We start from the raw sequence: 17849 nt of genomic DNA on the forward strand, positions 1-17849 counted from the left end.
TGTTTATTAAGTTCTTTTATTCCTCTTTCTGTTTGTCTGCTTGACCCTGATTTCTAAATACATTATTTTACAAAATTAGTTCTTTTCGGGGTGGTGGTGTACTGTTTGTTTTCCATATATATATATTTTTTTTTTTCCCTCATCCTAGCTGAAGGGAGTCCACTTGAGCCAGTCGCATCCATCATTTTTGTAGCCACATCTGCTAGACAAGGACCATGTAGGAGACCAATTCAGTTTACAATACACAGAGCCAGAAGGTTTTTCTCAGGAAGAAAAGGCATTGGAACTACCTGAGGAAAAAACTCAAAAGAATAGTATGTAGACTTTTTCAAAGGATTGAGATAGATACTGAGGAAATAAAAGAAAACACAGAAAGCACATTAGAAGAATTCAGGAAAACATATAAGGACAAACTGACAAAATAAATGAAAAGTTAGAAACCATACAAAAACAACTTAGAGAATTTCAGAAGATTAACCCTAAGATTTTAGAAATATATATTGGATTAAAAGACCAAAAGAGTATAATGGATAAATGGAAGATTGAATTAGTAAGCTTGAAGACTAATCTTGAAATACTAATTTGCTAGCAGGAAAATTTTTAAAAAAGGGAAAAAAATGCAAAGAAAGTCTAAGAATTATGTGGGACACCATTATGAGGAATCACATATATGTGATTGGAATTCTAGATCAGGAAAAAAAAACCCAAACACAAAAAGCACTTAGAAAATTGTTAAAGAGTTGTTGAAAGAAGACGCCTCTAAACCACAAAAGACAAGAAAGTTGACATTCAAGAAGCTGAATGAACCTCAAACAGGATAAAATCCAAAAGAAAATCACATAACAAACCACAACCAAATGTTTCATAATAAAAGCCAAGGAAAAAATCCCAAGAGCAGTTTGGGAAAAATGAAAAATTACCTACAAAGGGGAACTAAGCTCTCATTTCTCAGAAGAAAACATGCAGGCAACAAGGTAGTAGCGTGGCATATATCAAACTCTGACAGAAAAATCCTGCCAACCAAGAATCATATTGCATTGTCCTGAAAATACAATGACAAAATTAAGACGTTTCCAGATAAATAGAAGCTAAAGGACTTTGAAAAAACCAGCCTAACTTAAAAGAAATAATGAAGGGGATTCTTAGGACAGAGGAACAGTAACATGAAACAATAACCCAAGATTAACATACAAGACAACACCACCCAGAAATCAACCCCGATATATAGATATATCCAGAGCAAAACCAACCTGCTAGACTGAAAATAGAGAACCAGTGAAGTTGTAGAACTTTCAAATGACACAAGTCGATTTCAAGGTAGAACAGACTGTTTTAAACTTGGAAAGAACTTAGAAAATTATAAGGTAGCTTCAAAGAAGATGAGTCAACCTGATCAAAATCAAATAAAGAGGAAACCCAGAAACATTTAGTGAGCATTGAAGCATAGCTATAAAGAAAATTACAAGACAAACCATGGACTGTATGAATCCATCACAAAAATTTATGTATAACAAAGAAACCACCAACACCACTAAAAATACACAGCAACAAATTTATACCTATCAATAATTAGACTAGAAGAGGATTAAATGCACTATCAAGAGACAGAAAATAGAAAAGGGGATAAGAAGACAGATACATCAACGTGCAGTCGACAAGAAGAGCTATCTTAGACACAAAGACAAAAATAGACTAAAATTAAAGGATGGGAAAAGTAAAAAGAGCCCAAGAGCAATGGATTAAGAGCTATATCTCTCAGATATTGGGCACTTAATTTATACAGTCAATAACAGTGAAGGCTTTGGAAGACACTGTACAGAGAGATCTGTTTTTCTGTTTTAGATTTTATTCATGTTCTACTCCATCCTGAAGGCAACGAGGTGCATTAGAGGCCCGCACGTAATCACAAACATTAAAACGAGAGTATAATAATATTGGAAGACCATGTCGTGTGCCATTTTTATTTCATCCTGTGAAAACGACAATTTTAAAATAAAATAAGAGCAAATACGAGTCCAAATATTTTATTTCATTTAGTTGGAGTTAAATGCTTATGAAAAAGCTGTTTTTGTTTAAGGATTACTTTTGATATGAAAGCAATATGTTAAAAGTGTTTACATGTTGGGATGTTAGCAACAAGGTTGGCAGTTTGAAACCACCAGTCCCTGTGAGGGAGACAGATGACTAGTCTTTCTACTCTCATAAAGAGTGAAAGTTTTGGAAACCCACAGGGGCAGTTTTACCCTGTCTTATAGGATTGCTATGAGTTAAAATAGACTCAAAGGCAGTTAGTATGGTTTTGATTTGTTACATTAAAAAATAACATGTTAATTTTTTTTCAATTTAAGGCCTAAGCCTTAAAATTTAGACTGTATTCATGACACATTATTATGATCTGGGTAACACACTTACTTATAGTAAGTACATCAAATACATAAAACTGGTTAAAACCCAAGACAGAAAAAGCCAATTTACTTACTTATTTTAAAAATCATTTTATTGGGGGCTCATTCAACTCTTATCACAATCCATACATCCATCCATGTGTCAAGCACATTTGTACATTTGTTGCCCTCATCATTCTCAAAATATTTGCTTTCTACCTGAGCCCTTGATATCAGCTCCTCATTTCCCCCTCCCTCTCCTATCCTCCCTCCCTCATGAACCCTTGATAATTTATAAATTATTATTATTTTAGGAAAAAACAATTTAAATTATTAACCTCCAATCCATGAGTATGACTTGTATACCTTTGCAAGATGGAGGCCATTTTTGTATTTGAATAGTCAGCTTTTAGCAATCTCCACCTGCCCTACTGTGTTGGCTCACCCAAGTGTCACACTATTGTAGTGTTTACACACTTATTCTATAGCCTCAATAGTTGATATCACTGTTGACAGAGAGTAATTAGGGGCTTAAAACCCCCGGACCACGTGTGGCCAGGAAGTTGGGTGCTAGGCCACTGGCCTGTGATATACCTGCAGGGTGACAGTGGTGAGCAGGTTTCAGCCTGGTGTCCAGCTGAAGAGCAGACTAGGAAGAAGGAATGGGTGGTCCACTGCTGAGAGGTTAACACAGTAAGCCTTATGAACAGCAGCAAACTACTGTCTGGTGTGGTGGCAGAGGAAGAGAGTGGACACGGACTTAGGGCAGAGCTGCCTCCTCGAAGGAGAAGAGACTTTCATCACGTGGGTGGAGGGACACTTTCCAGGTCTTCACCCGCTGCTGGGCCACACGGAGATGAGAAGACACACCTGCAAGTATCCATTGACACCTGGAACAAGGAATGTATCCAGGACGAATCTAGGAAAATTGGAGGTTGCCAAAAATGAAATGGAACACGGAAAGATGCATATCCTAGGCTTCAGTGAGTTGAAATGGCCTGGTCATTTTGAATTGGAAAAATATATTTATTCGATCTGAATGCTTAACCCATAATCAGAGAAGCTGAACTACGTGGAGAAGATTAAACGAAGGAAGGTTCGTGAACAGCTCCACTCTGTCCCGTAAGGTTGCTGTGAGTCAGAATCGACTTGACGACAGGGAGTTTTTTGTACATTCAAAGTTTCCTTTCCCTTCTCTGGCTCTCATTGGATTTGTTTTGTTCTCTTTCTAGCTTTACGCCTTAAATGACTATTTTACTTTCGATTTTTTTTAAGTATGAGAACCGTTAGAGCTCTGAATTACCTCTGAGTACATTTTGCAGCCCCGTGCTAGCTGTTTTATAAAGTACCCACCTTAGTATTCAAAATATTCGGAAATGATTCTTCTGCGATTTGATTTCTCCATTTTAAAGCGTGATTTGAAACTTCCAAGCACTCAGGATTTCGTCTTGATAGATCCTTGTCAAGTTGCTTCACGACTTAGTTATTAGCAAGCTCAGTGCCTCATTGTGGAGGTGTGCGTTAAGAGGTTTCTCTCTCTCTCTCTCTTTCTCTCTCTCTCTCTGTGTGTGTGATTAGAAATAGAGTTACTGTATGTCAGTTAGGATTGCCAAGCGACCTGTTAAAAATCCCTGCAAATCCAGTGAGGTTTCAATATGGCATCGATCTCTAAGACCGTATGAACACAGTACAAGATGACCAAAAACACCTTCGGGAGAAAACGGACACCAAGAACTCATCCGCACCGTGGCTAATGAGGAGAGTGGATGTCCGAGTCTACACCTGACAGCTGCCATGTACTCGCAGCAAGGTCTTGGGGAAGTTGCTTAATCTTAGGTCTTTAATTACCTACCTGTGAAGGGGAGGATAATTATATAGAGCTTTGGTAGGAAACAAATGAGACAATATACATGTAGAGCCTTGTGTTTCTCAAGATGTTTGATTGAGAGGCAAACGTTTGCATTCACTCCTCGGGTCATAAATCCCAAACACAAGGACATCACAACAGGGACTGCAGGACTCCCTGGCCCTAACCCAGAGGAGCCCGTAGCAGGGGACCCTTCCCTAGGCCACTGTGCCAACACAGGTCCAACACCAGCTGCTCCCTGATTCTCTCGCTCTTGCCCTCCCACCCCTCCTGCTTTCCTTTTCAGAAGGAGCGTTTCTCTCTTAATTCCATTCCACCAGGGCTCCTTTTAGTTCCACCCCAGATAAGCTTTTTCTCATATATATTTAATTCCCTTTGAATTAGTGCTATGGCCTAAATGTGACGGGACCTCAGGTGCTTCAGTGATTAAGCACGCTGCCGCGACCCAGAAGGTTGATGTCTTAAACCCACCGGTGGCTCTCCTGATAAATGAGGCAGCAGCCTGCCTTTGTAAAGATGACAGCCTTGGAAGTTCTGCTTTCTCTTGTCAATTCTCTGTGAGTCAGAATTGAATCCATGGCAATTGGTTTACCAGTTGCTGGCTGCTCATCACAAGGTTGGTGGTTCAAACCTGCTGGCCTCTACTTGGGAGAAAGATGAGGCAGTCTCCATTTGTAAAGCTTGGCAGTCTCAAAACCCTAAGGTACATTTCTCTGCTTATAGTCTCTGGGAGTGGGGATTGACTCCAAGACAGGGAGTTTGGGGTTTGGGTGGATTCCAGTCCAGCTCACAGAAACTCAATATGTAGAGTGAATTTTGCTAGGTGGGGTTTTCTATGGCTGGGTTGTTTTTTTTTTTTTTTTTTTTTGCAGTCAGATTACCAAGACTTTATTCAGAGCTGCTTCTGGGTGGATATGAACTTCTATCTTTTCCGTTAGCAATGAGCATGTTAATCATTGGTACCATCCAGACACGTGTTTTCTGCTTCTGGTTTTTGCATTTAGCCTGAGAAAATGTAATTTTCCCCTCTCTGTTTCATTGATCACTCCCTCTACTAGTCCTCCAAAGATTCTAATAATGATCATAAATCCAAGTAGTGCAAAGCAGTCCAACTGAACACAAATAGCATAAAAAGTCAACAGCGAATGTAAGAGTTGCTATAAGACTGTCCCTGGGTGCAAGGGTGTGGTGTGACAAGTGAGGACAGGGAAGACTTTGTGACGAAAAAGAACTTACGCTGAGCCAGCAGGACTTTGAGGGGTTCTGGACTCTGAACTGTGGCCAGCCAGCTGCAGGGCTATCCTAAGTAAAACAAACTCAGACTAACTCAGTGCCTTTGAGTTGATCCTGACTCGTAGTCACCCTACAGACAGAGTAGAAGTGCCCCTCTGGGTTTCCCAGGCTGTAAATCTTTACAGGAGCGACCAGCCTCACCTTTTTTTTCACAGACTGGCTGGTGGTTTAGAATTGACATGGAACCACTAGGCGACCAGGGCTCCTATGACTGCATGGTTATAGGCACCTAAAATGCAGAGACATGTAGAACACCCTCCAGTTACAGGCTTGTAAGCAGCAAGGGTCCAGGTAAGGGGACCCTTGCCGGGCATGTGGGGTGAAGAGGGGGACTTGAGTGTTGAGGTGACTCCGTGTGGTGGTGTGTTTGGCTGTGTGAGTGCTCTATGCTTTAATTCGCCCAAGGGACTGGCAGGGTTGGGACAGGAGGGATTAATGTGACTGGCAAATGTGGGTGTGGCAGGTGTACTCCTCCCAGGCTGAAAATAATTTTTAATGTTGTCAACTTTCTGTTGCTGTTGTTTTTAGTGATTGTGTTGGCAGGTATCTTTTGCAGCGAGCCACCAAGAATAACTGTAGGGAATGATTTGTGATCTGAGGTCAAGCTCTTAAATGCATTTTCAAGTTTTGGAAGAATTTGAAAAAGGCAATAAAAATAACCTCTGAATGAAGTGAAGTTTTCTGTTGAACACAGAACTTTTCGATTCTAATATTCTTATGTTTTACTAGCTATTTGAATGAAAGCAAAATGGAAAACATTTAATAATCCAACGTATACTAAAACAATGCTTGTCTGTGGGATTTTCTATTAATGATTCAATGATACTTTTTATAAGCACACTTTTATTCCTAGTAGCCGCAAAATAATTGGCATCGATTCTGGAGCCTTTGTCTACTGGAGAAAGTGAAAATTAACATACAGATTAAAAATAACGTCCACGCCGCCCCTGCGCCCCGCTCCCGAGTGGGCGCGTGCCCTGTGGGCGGGGCCGGCTGGGGAACCGCGCCCTGATTGGCGGTAGCCAAGCAACGGCGGCGTTGCCGCGGTCAACAGGCCGCTCTGAACCAGCTCGGAACCTGGGAAGACACGGATCACAGAGAACTAGAACGGCTGGAACCTCTCCCGCCAGAGCAGACCCTTTGGAATCACGGCGTTACCACCCAGCCGGATGCTTTCCTCGCTCTCGCTCTTGGGTCGCAGGTGCCCCCGAGGATGGGAGGGTGCTGCGGAACCGGACCCACCTGCTCTTCCAGCTGACAGATTACCCAGTAAGTGTGGGAGGCAATGCCTTCCAGCTGAGCCTCTGAGATGCTGAGGCTTCAGACAAGCTCCGTGGGGAGCCTTGGAATTAGAGAATTCTTGGAATTAGAGAACTTCCCAGCCGGACTACTGCAACCTCAATTTAGATGTGGAAACCCAGAAACCGTTAGTGCCTTGCCCAGACTCACATCACTATTTGGCCAGGAACAAGCTGTCCCACAACCTCGCCTCACCCACGTACCTCAATCCCAACAAATCCTCACCCGCCCTCCACCAGTTATCCAGTCGACTCTGGGGTACACCGTGTGTCTCGGGCTAGAACTGAGCGCCACAGGGGTTTCGGTGACTAACTTTTCAGAATTAGATAGCCAGACCTTTCTTCTGATGAGCCTCGGTGTGTGTCACCATTTGCCCCAGGCTGGACTGTGTTCCAACCTTCACACATTACTATCTTACTGATCGCTTTGCTGTAAGGAAGAGTAGAGCTGCCCCCTCCGGATTTCCCAGGGTTGTAAATGTTGAAAAACCGAAAGCCTCATCCTTGGAGCAGCTGGTGGGTTCAAACCGCAAACTTATGCCACCAGGGCTCCTTTGTCTCTGCCATAAACTGATAGGAACAAGAGGACGAAGTCCCTTTGGGCTTTGAAGGTAGTAAGTAGGAAGGGGCTTCAAACAAAGTTATGCAAAATTTCCAGTATCTGGAAATTGCATTTCCATGAGTTTTTGGAAGGCCCCTTCTACAAGAACCAAGAGAAATTTATTTCCAAGAAATGATGATAAATATGAATAGTCCCCAATCAAAGTAATCTATGTGTATTGAGAGGTTGTTGTTTGTTTGTTTTACAATTTTCTGTGTTGGAAAGGCCTTTGGCCCCCACCCGTTCTTCCACAAATGCATGGCTTTCACGAACACATCACTGAAAATGGGTTTGGGTTTTCTCCTGTTATTTTTATATGGGCATACAACTTCATGATTGATTTTCATTTCCACTGGGCAGGTTCCTCCTGGCCCGCCTTTTATCTTCTTGGGAGCTCTCAAAATTCTTTCTTCTCAGCAGTGACCTGCCATTGAAAGCACCGCTATTCTCAGATGTTCTTTTCTTGGACTTCCTTTCCCAACCATGGAAAATCTCCCTGATGTTTGAAAGTGTCCATTTCAATCTTCTGGACTCTGCCCACATGATTTGAGTCTTTAGAAGGATCTCAGCCTAGCTTTGCCACTTACGGGCAGAAGAATGGTGGTGGGAGGGGAGGTGAAGAATTTCAAGGGCAGAATTGCAGCAGTATACATCATCTGGCTTCATCCCACCTGCCATTCTTCCCAGGACAATACTAATTCAAAACTCATAAATCCCAAGATAGTGCCACATAGTCCAGACACCTTTTTCAGCAACTAACAAGAATCTAGGAAGTTTGGCGTACTGATCATAAAGTAGATAGAAGCTTACCAAATATTGAGGCTGAATTAATACACTCTAAGTCTTGCATGAGGCATTCCACTTCATTAAAAATGTAGTCTCAGAAACTCATGGCGTCAGTTCTGCTCTGCCCTCTAGGGTCACTATGAGTTGGAATTGAATTGATGTTATTTGTTAAAGTCGTGCATTGTCCATCAGCCTCTGACCACATAGGCATGACGACTTTCCCAAAATGCTTGCCCCAAGACAGCCATGGAACATTTCTTGGGTGCTGTGTGTGGGCAAACCCCACAGCCCAGGACAGAATCTGCAAACTTTTGAACATGATGAACCGGGAAGCACAGTGAGCCCAGTTCTGAGAAGAAAGGTCAGTGCTCTTTACCTTCACGGAGAACTCGGGAACCCTTAATGGAAGGCAGTCTGCAGACTTGTACATTAAGCCCAAGCTGGAGGAGATCGGCTACGGTGATAGCAGAACGTTTAAGAAATGGCTTTGAATTGTGCTTCTGCCATACAAGCAGTTACGTCTGAGCAAATTCTTTAAGTTCTATAAGCTTTCTTCCTGATTCTTGAAATGTGAGTGGAATATTAATGGTCGGTAACTGATAGGGTTATGAAAAACTAGTGAGATTATACATAGAAAGGGTTCAGCCTAGTGCCTGGCCAACAAATGAATGTTTCTATAACTGTTTCTGTTATGTTAAAGGCCATAGACGGCAGACTCCAGAGCCAGACAACCTCTGTCAGAGTCTCAGCTCAATCACCTCTATGTGATACCAGGTTAACCTCTTCCCAAAATGGTTTCCCCATCTATAAAATGGGACTGACAGTCGCCCCTACTTCCTAAGGCTGTTCTACGGAGTGAGTTAACATGGATCCTGTGCAAGGTACATGTTCATATATAAAGTTAGATAAGTGTTTGGTTATGATAATGATTCAAATTTCTTATAGTGAAATCCCCCTGGTTTGACTCCAACTGATTTCTCTCGGTGTTTGACTGAATCTTCATGTTATGACACTGAGACGTTCAGGGAAATCAGTTACAGTTGTAGAAGTGGGAACAGAGAGCCTTTTCACTGTCGATGTTTTGTGTTCCAAGGAATAAATTTAGATACATTGCCAACTCTGCCACAGAGGAAAGCAGAGCATGCTGCTCTTTCTTCCAAGTGATCAGGCCCTCACCAGTTGTAATGAGTGGGTTCGGCTTGCATTAGAGTTTGGCCATCCCTTTCCTCTTGTGCACATTACTTATGCTTAGGTTGGTCTCCGTGAGTTTGATATAAAATATTGCTTATTGGCATGAATCCATTTGATCTGAGAACAGCAGGCTCTATGAGCCAGAGCATAGAAGTTCAATTTTAGAATAATTTTTGCTTCAATTTGAGAGTAGAGCCCCAGAGAATAAAACATTCTGAAGATGGTCTCACGCATTCCAGTCGGACCGGACTGTGATCTGCCATTAGCTCCGAGTTGAGTCAGCCACTGCACCTGTAGGCTAGGTCTCTCTCCTCACAGAACGGTCTCTTCTCTTCCTCTTGGAAACAAAATGTCAGGCATGATTCTATTTGACATCCTGATGTGAAGAATGGCCGGGGGAAATGCTTCTTTTCCAGAATAGATTTACATTTTCTGATGGTAAAATTAATCTTGTTCTAGAAATGGTCAATCATGCAAAAGTTTAAACAGTATAAGAAAGTCCAAACCACATATAATGCCTACCACACAGAGATAATACTGTGAGCCTGTGGGCCTATATCTTTCTGGGTGATTTTTTGTTGCCTAGGTGTATACACATATGGATATTGAGTTTTACGGATATCTCTTAGAAGTATATGTGGATATCATCTTTGCTAACCAGAACGTATCCATCATTTTTAACTGGTAGAATTCTATTCTACTTCATAAATGCATTATAATTTATATTAACCTGATCCTCGGCTCATGTTCCACAGTGTTCATGAAGTTTGAATGTGACAATTGCTCTTACAGGAGGCTCAGCTGACTTAGACACTCATTCAGAGATGGAGAAACCAGACTCATCTTCCATCAGCTCGGAGCAGCAGCTGCAGGAGCAAGAGGGGATGGAGAACACCCAAATAGACTTGGCTGAGCAAAGTCTCATCTCATCAGATAAATGGCTTCAACTACATGGGCTGAAGAGCAACAAGTTGACCTTGAAGCAGATTTTATCACAAATTGGATTCCCACATTGTGAAGGTATAGTACTCACAAACAACGATGGCTGGAAATCCCAATGGCTTGGTGCCCTTTGAGCCTTTGACCAGGTAGCATTAATTTTGAAGGCCCCTCCAAGCCACAGGTCTCTAAGCTTGTTTTCATCCTGCTTTAGTGTCCATCTCCTCCTGTTTATCGGCCAGAAGATGGTTGCACATGCTCTCCCAATACGCGTGCTTGTGTCATGCAGGTGTATACTTGTCTGCCTGTGCATTTAGTACTATGCCCTTGTGCTAGACCAGGTTGACTAGAGAAATAGATCCAGAGACACTCGTGTATGTGGAAGAGAGAGCTTTATATCAAAAAGCAATTATATATTGAGAAAACTTCCCAGATCATGTCCATTATTCCGATATTAGCCCCTATGTCTGATACTAGTTCATAGATTCCTCTTCAGACCCACATAGCCGCTCACAATGATGCCGAATGCAGGAAGATCACAGGCCATTGGGTGGAAAGTCTTGTGGATCCGGTGGCATTGTACACGTCTCAGTGCTGGCAGGGTCTCCACATGGCTCCTCCAAGTCTCTGAGCGTGTCTCCTCTACAGGAAGGTGAAGCAAAGAGAGAGTGTGGCCTGCCTGCAGGGAGAAAAAGCGGAAGTTCCCAGAATCCTCATGAGAAGGCCATGCCCGCAAGGAGGCATCGTCAGTCTGTGATCTGATTGGCAGGCTACACTCCACTCTATACGTATTTATCAAGTGGACATGGAATTATGTAACTACCACCGCACTGTTGTTGTTCAGTGCCATTGCTTTGGTTCTGACGCACAGGGGCCCCATGTGAAACAGAAGGAAATGCTGCTCCATCGTGGGCCATCCTCACACCTTTTGTGTTGAGCCCATTGGTGCAGCCACTGTGTCAAGACCTTCTCTTTGAGGAGCTTCCTCTTTTTCATTGGCCCTCAGCTTTCCAAGCTTGCCCTCCTTCGGTAGGGGCCATCTCTCGATAACATGTCTAAAGCAACGCTCAATGGCATTGTTTCTTTTAAGATGAAATTAAAAAATATGGAAGTTACTTATATTTATCCCTAGCTCAGCAGATGCCTACATTATCCCTTGGTATGAACAAACCTCTTCAGAGATGCATTGACGAAGACAATTATCTGTGTGTGGTTTCAGGGAGAATATGCTATTTTTCTATTGCATCCTGTCTTCTGTTATGGTTCATTTTTCCCTAAATGTGCTGGTTAAATATTGATTCTGAACTCTCAGGATGACTGACCCTCAAGGGGAATATGCAGATACAGGAGTGTATGCTCTTTTGGGTGTCACGTTAACTATGGAGGTCTAGGGTCTAGGGACCAGGGATAGTGAGTGTCTTGCTGCGGGAGACAACCCCATCTTGCAGGAACGGTCCTGTCCAAATAATGAGTAAAACCTCTCTTGAGGAGTCCTCCGTTAATTAAGGCAATTTCCATTAGTCATATTTTACTCAGTAATTATGACATTAGTTAATTAATTAACAGATTAAATATTTATTCAATAGTCATTCATACTAAGCTTGGTGAGGTGAAGGGTAGAAAGACGATTAAGACACACTCTCTTCAGTCTACTTGGGGCCCTGAACAAACAAGAACAAACATTGCAATTGAGTCGACTCTGACTCACTGTGACCCCATAGGACAATGGAGATCTATCTGCTCCATCGAGTTTCCTAGGCTGTATTCCTCATAGAAGCTGACTGCTTCAAGGTTCCTGCTGAGCCGCTGGGGGGTTAGAACCACCACCACCCCTTAGCTAGTAGCTGAGAGCTTACTTGCTGTGCCACCACGCCTCCTTAGATCAGGGGCTGCAAGAAGCTTGTGGGAAAATTCCTTTATCTTTTTTTAAAAATCATTTTATTGGGGGTTCATACAACTCTCATCACAATCCATACATACACCCATTGTGTCAAGCACATTTGTTGCCATCATCATTCTCAAAACACTTGCTTTCTGCTTGAGCCCTTGGTAGTAGCTAAATTCCATCATCTTTGGATTCCATTTGCCAAGCCCTTTTTGGAGCCCCCGTGTATCTGAGGCACAGATGGATGAATCCAAGAGAAGCAGGTAGAAGGGGTGTGTGGAATGGGGGCCAAATGTAGTTATATTGAGAACTTGAGCAACGAAGTGCTCCAATGCCATGGTCGCTGTGGCTCCAGTGTGGGGTCGGGGCCAGAGCAGCAGGCTGGTTAAGCAAAGGCTCGTGTGTGGGGCAAGACTGACAGAGCTCTTCTTCAGTCTGCTTTTCTTCCAGAGGTGGAGGGAAGAGGGAGCGGGTGAAAGGCAAAGTGACAATTTTTATTTTTCTAAATTTAACTTTTAATCGTTTTACTGGGGGCTCATACAACTCTTATCACAATCCAAACATTCCTCCTTTGTGTGAAGCACATTTGTATATTTGTTGCCATCATTTTCAAAACATTTTCTTTCTACTTGAGCCCTTGGTATCAACTTTTCATTTTTTCTCCTTCCTCCCTCACCCTCCCTCCCTCCCTCATGAACCTATGATAATCAAAAAAATTATTTTTTTTCATGTCTTACACTGTCCAATATCTCCCTTCACCCACTTTTCTGTTGTTCATCCCCCTGGGAGGGGGTTATATGTAGATCATTGTGATTGGTTCCCCCTTTCTCCCCCCACATTACCCTTCCCCTCCTGTTATTGCTACTCTCGATATTGAGATATTGGTCTTGAGGGGGTTATCTGTCCTAGTTTTCCTGTGTTTCCAGTTCTTATCTGTACCTGTGTACATGCTCTGGTCTAGCCGGATTTGTAAGGTAGAATTGGGGTCATGATAGTGGTGGGGAGGAAGCATTAAAAAACTAGAGGAAAGTTGTATGTTTCATCACCCTGATTGGCTTGTCTCCTCCCCACAACCCTTCTGTAAGGGGATGTGCAGTTGCCTACAGATGGACTTTGGGTCTCCACTCTACACTCCCCCTCATTCACAATGATATAATTTTTTTGTTCTGGGTCTTGGCTGATATCTGATCTTATTGACACCTCATGATCACACAGGCTGATGTGCTTCTTCCATGTGGGCTTGGTTGCTTCTCAGCTAGATGGCCACTTGTTTATCTTCAAGCCTTTAAGACCCCAGACACTACATCTTATAATATCCGGGCACCATCAACTTTCTTCACCACATTTGTTTATGTTCCCACTTTGTCTTTAGTGATCACGTCGTGAGCATCATGGAATGCCGGTTTAATAGAACAAAGTATTCTTGCATTGAGGGAATAATTGAGTAGAGGCCCAATGTCCATCTGCTACCTTAATACTAAACCTATAAATATATGCTCAGAGATCTATTTCCCTATCATCATATATAAATATATTTACATAAGTACATGCCCACTTTTAGACCTCTATAAATGCCCCCTGCCTCCTAGTTCTTTCCTCTATTTCCTTTTACTTTCCTCTTGTCCCACTGTCATGTTCAGCCTTCATTTGGGTTTCAGTAATTCCTCTCAGTGACATTGCCCTTGATCAAGCCTTACCAGGCCTCCTATACCCTCTTCAGCATCGATTTTAGATCACTTGTTGTTCCCGTGTCCTTGGGTTTGTTAACACCCACTTCCAAAGTGACAACATATGTATAGTGGTAAGTTCAGAATATGCCGTCCACTTACTCCTGCTTCTTGAGCTCATCCCTTCTCGTTCCTTCATTTTTCTACCATTGCAATGTGTGAGTCAACCCAGGTCTCACACAGAAGGCTGTCAGGGATAGCTTTTCAGTGCTTGATAGTATGAGCTATCCTGTGAATGGAATGGATCTCTATTGGCCAGTTGGTCAGGTAACTGTCTTCCGAATTTTTTGACACAGACAAGTGAGTACTTGCAGTGCCTCTCCAGCGTGTTGAAGCATTTCAGCTGTGACTGTGTCAATTCCAGAGCTCACTTTTGGCTAATGCTCTCAGTGCAGCTTGAACATCTTCCTTCAGTGCCATTGGTTCTTGACCATGTGCTACCTCTTGACATGGTTGAATGTCAGCTAATTCTTTTTGGGACAATGGCTCTGTGTATTTTTCCATCTTTTTTATGCTTTCTGCAACATTCAATATTTTACCCATAAAAACTTTTAATATTGCAATTCTACGCTTGGGTTTTTCCTTTAGGCCTTTCAGTTTAAGGTACACCAAGCGTGCTTCTCCTTTCTGGTTCTCTGTCTCGAGGTCCTTGCACATTTACTTATTTTCCTTTGTCTTCTCGAGCTGATCTTCGGAATTTTCTGTTCAGCTCTCTGACTTAATCATCTCTCTTATTTACCTTAGCTACTTTACAATTAAGAGCAAGTTTCAGATCTTTTCTGACATCCACTTTGATTCCTATTTGTACCCAATCCAAAGAAAGGTGACCCAACAAGAATGTGCAAGTTATAGAGCAATATTCTTGATAACACATGTAAGTTAAATTTGGCTGAACACCGTTCAACAGCAGTTGTAGCAGTACATTGACAGGGTGCTGCCAGAGATTCAGGCTGGATTCAGAAGAGGTTGTGAAACAAGGTGTGGCAGTTACATAATCTGTCAATTTGTGAAGGGGTGGAGTCCAGCCTGCCAATCAAGTCATAGCCAATGAGGCCTCTGTGTGGGCATGGCCTTCTCCAGAAGATTCTGGAAACTTTTTCCCTAAAGGTGGGACACACATACTTGCTATGAGACATTCCTGATGATAAGACACATAGAGCTGTGCTGATGGAGCCAGAGCCCTGGAGCTGGAGGAGTGACATGGAGACCCACTCCAGCTGAGGTGGCATCCACCACCTCTGAATCTCAAGACTTTCTACCCACTGACCTGTGATCTTCCAGCATTCAGTGTCATTGCATATGTTGTGTGGATCTGAAAAGGAATTTATAGACTGGTATCAGACATATGGCTAATATTGGACTTTATAGACTGGTATCAGATATATTGGGCTAATATCAGACTTATGGACTTGATCTGGGCTGGGCTGGGATGTTTTCTCAATATGTAATTGCTCATTTATATAAAGCTCTTTCTCACACACCTATGAGTGTCACTGGATTTCTCTAGTTAATCCATACTAACACACAAGAGATATCATTGTTGATGTCAAATTGATCTTGGTGGAAAGCAGAAAACACTGAAAGATACGTACTCGTGTTTTATTGACTATGTAAAGGCATTAGGCTAGGTGGATCATAACAAACGGTGGACGGCCTTGAGAAGAATGGGAATTCCAGGGCATTTCATTGTGCTCATGTGAAACCTACGCATGGAATGAGAGACAGTTGTGCAAACAGAAGAAGGGAATAATGCATGGCTTAAAATCAAGAAAGGTGTGTGTCATGATTGCATCCTTTCACCAGACTTATTAAATGCTAAGCAAATAATCAGAGAATCTGGATTATTTGAAGAAGAATGCAGCATCAGGATCAGAAGAAGACTTATTAACACCCTGTGATATGAGGCTGATACAACCTTGCTTGTTGAAAGTAAGGCAGACTTGAACTACTTGCTGATGAAGATCAAGGATTTCAGCCTTCAGTACAGATTACAGCTCAATTTAAAGTAGACCAGAATCCTCACAACTGTACCAATAGGTCGCATTATGATAAGTGAAGAAAAGATTGAAGTTGTCAAAGATTTTGTCTTGCTTGGGACTACAATCAATCCTCACAGAAGCAGCAGGCAAGAGATCAAACAATCTGAGTGGCCCCGGGCAAGCTATCTTACAGCTCAATGCTTCAACGTTTTTGTCTGGAACATACAGACAGCAGTGGAATTCTCCTGGAATGGTGAGAATTGAATGAATCATGGTTGTATTTAAAGCAGTGCCTACCACCTAGTGATGTGATTCATAACTAACAGTTATTATTCACCCTGGACCAATGTCATTTTGATAGCAGATTGTTGATTCCATGATATCAGATTTTTAATGTTCACAAACAAAAGTGAGAAGAGAGGTCCTTTTGAGAAGGGAGGCTGTTTTCAGAAGAGAGGGTGGTTTCAAGCCTCCTGAGATGGAAGAGAGGCACTAACAGACTTCACTTTGGGGCCTCCTTGGCAGGGTCCCGTGTAAGTAATCAGAACGCTCAAGGCATAAAGTTGGTTCGGACGGAGGTGGAGGCTCAGGCAAATGGCAGAGCCGGCATCTACTGAGCCCAGGCTGTAATTTCACACAGATCCACAGGAGCTAGGACAGCTCTGGTGCCTTCTAAAACAGCTTCTGACATGGGTCTGCCAGAGACCAAAGGCCATGTTAGCTCATTAAAAAAAATCATATGCATACATGATTTATATATAATTCAATCCTCAGCATGAGCAAAATGAGCAATTCTTTATATTTGGTAAGAATTTGTCTGTCTAAGAGCATAGGGGAGGTTGGCTTCTAATTTTCTTAGGTCCACTTCAAGGTTTACGGGTGTCCAACGGTATCAGCACTGATTAGGAACATAATGCTAGGTAGATTTGCCCTGTGGATTCTATGTCATTATCATTAAACACCACCCCCACGGGAAACTGCTCCTTCCTGTTTTCCCACCGATAGAAATGCACTTGCCTTCTCTGAGACATGCATGCTCTCTTCCCGCATCTTGACGTGAATCTCCAGCCGGGTTCACCTATCACAGGTAGGAAGGAGTGCCTGCTGATTTGAGGGGTCTTTGCACAATTTTATCTGACAGTAGCTGAGTGGTCATTTCCCTCTCCCTCATTCAAACACTGACCCCCGCTGCGGTGAAGTCTCCTCTGTCCAAATGTTTTAAAAAACGTACCCCGGAGAGGGGGTGCTGGAGGGTTTGTGAACGCTAGGCAGGCTCTCTACCGTGCTTTCTGGCAGACCAGTTAGCGGATTGCATGACCTGGGAGTAGAAATGTGGCGTCACCCTGGCGTTCATCCTTATAGTCGTGGGCTCATCCAATGGTGACCCTTTTGTGATGGACTAAGTTCACGCAGCATACTGGTTTCCAGGTCCCTCCATGCCATGAGGCGTTTCATCACTGTCGTTTAGGGATGTGAAGTATTCTGTTGTGTGCATGTGCTAGAGGGCTTTGGTTTTTGAATTCATTCTTTAGCAGCTGGGAATTGGAGCTGTTTCGAGCTCCTTGCTGTTGTGAACAGTGTTGCAGTGCACAGGGGAGAGCGTACGTCTGTTTGTGCTTTGTCTCTCATTTCTTTTTTTTAACATTTTATTAGGGGCTCATACAACTCTTATCACAATCCATGCATATACATGCATCAACTGTATAAAGCACATCTGTACATTCTTTGCCCTGATCATTTTTTTTTACATTTTATTAGGTGGTCTCTCGTTTCTTTGGGATGTATGGCAACCAAAGGTCCTGCTAGGTCACATGGCATTGGCGTTGCCAGCTATTTTAGGCATCGCCACATCGGTTTCTACATGGCAGTACACATTCCCAAGGCCATCAGCAGTGTTTA

The 17849-nt window shown here is 42.7% G+C and overlaps 1 protein-coding gene across 1 annotated transcript in view; it reads left to right on the forward strand.

The window, feature by feature from the left end:
* The first annotated feature begins 10244 nt into the window (after positions 1 to 10244).
* Positions 10245 to 17849, forward strand: part of VWA3B (von Willebrand factor A domain containing 3B) — a 245586-nt gene continuing 237981 nt past the window's right edge. Inside the window, exon 1 of the mRNA XM_075562679.1 lies at positions 10245 to 10440. Coding sequence (XP_075418794.1) covers positions 10245 to 10440 — 196 coding nt within the window. The remainder of the gene's footprint in view (positions 10441 to 17849) is intronic.

This window comes from Tenrec ecaudatus, chromosome 11 (assembly GCF_050624435.1).
Source record: "Tenrec ecaudatus isolate mTenEca1 chromosome 11, mTenEca1.hap1, whole genome shotgun sequence".
Lineage (NCBI taxonomy): Eukaryota > Metazoa > Chordata > Mammalia > Afrosoricida > Tenrecidae > Tenrec > Tenrec ecaudatus.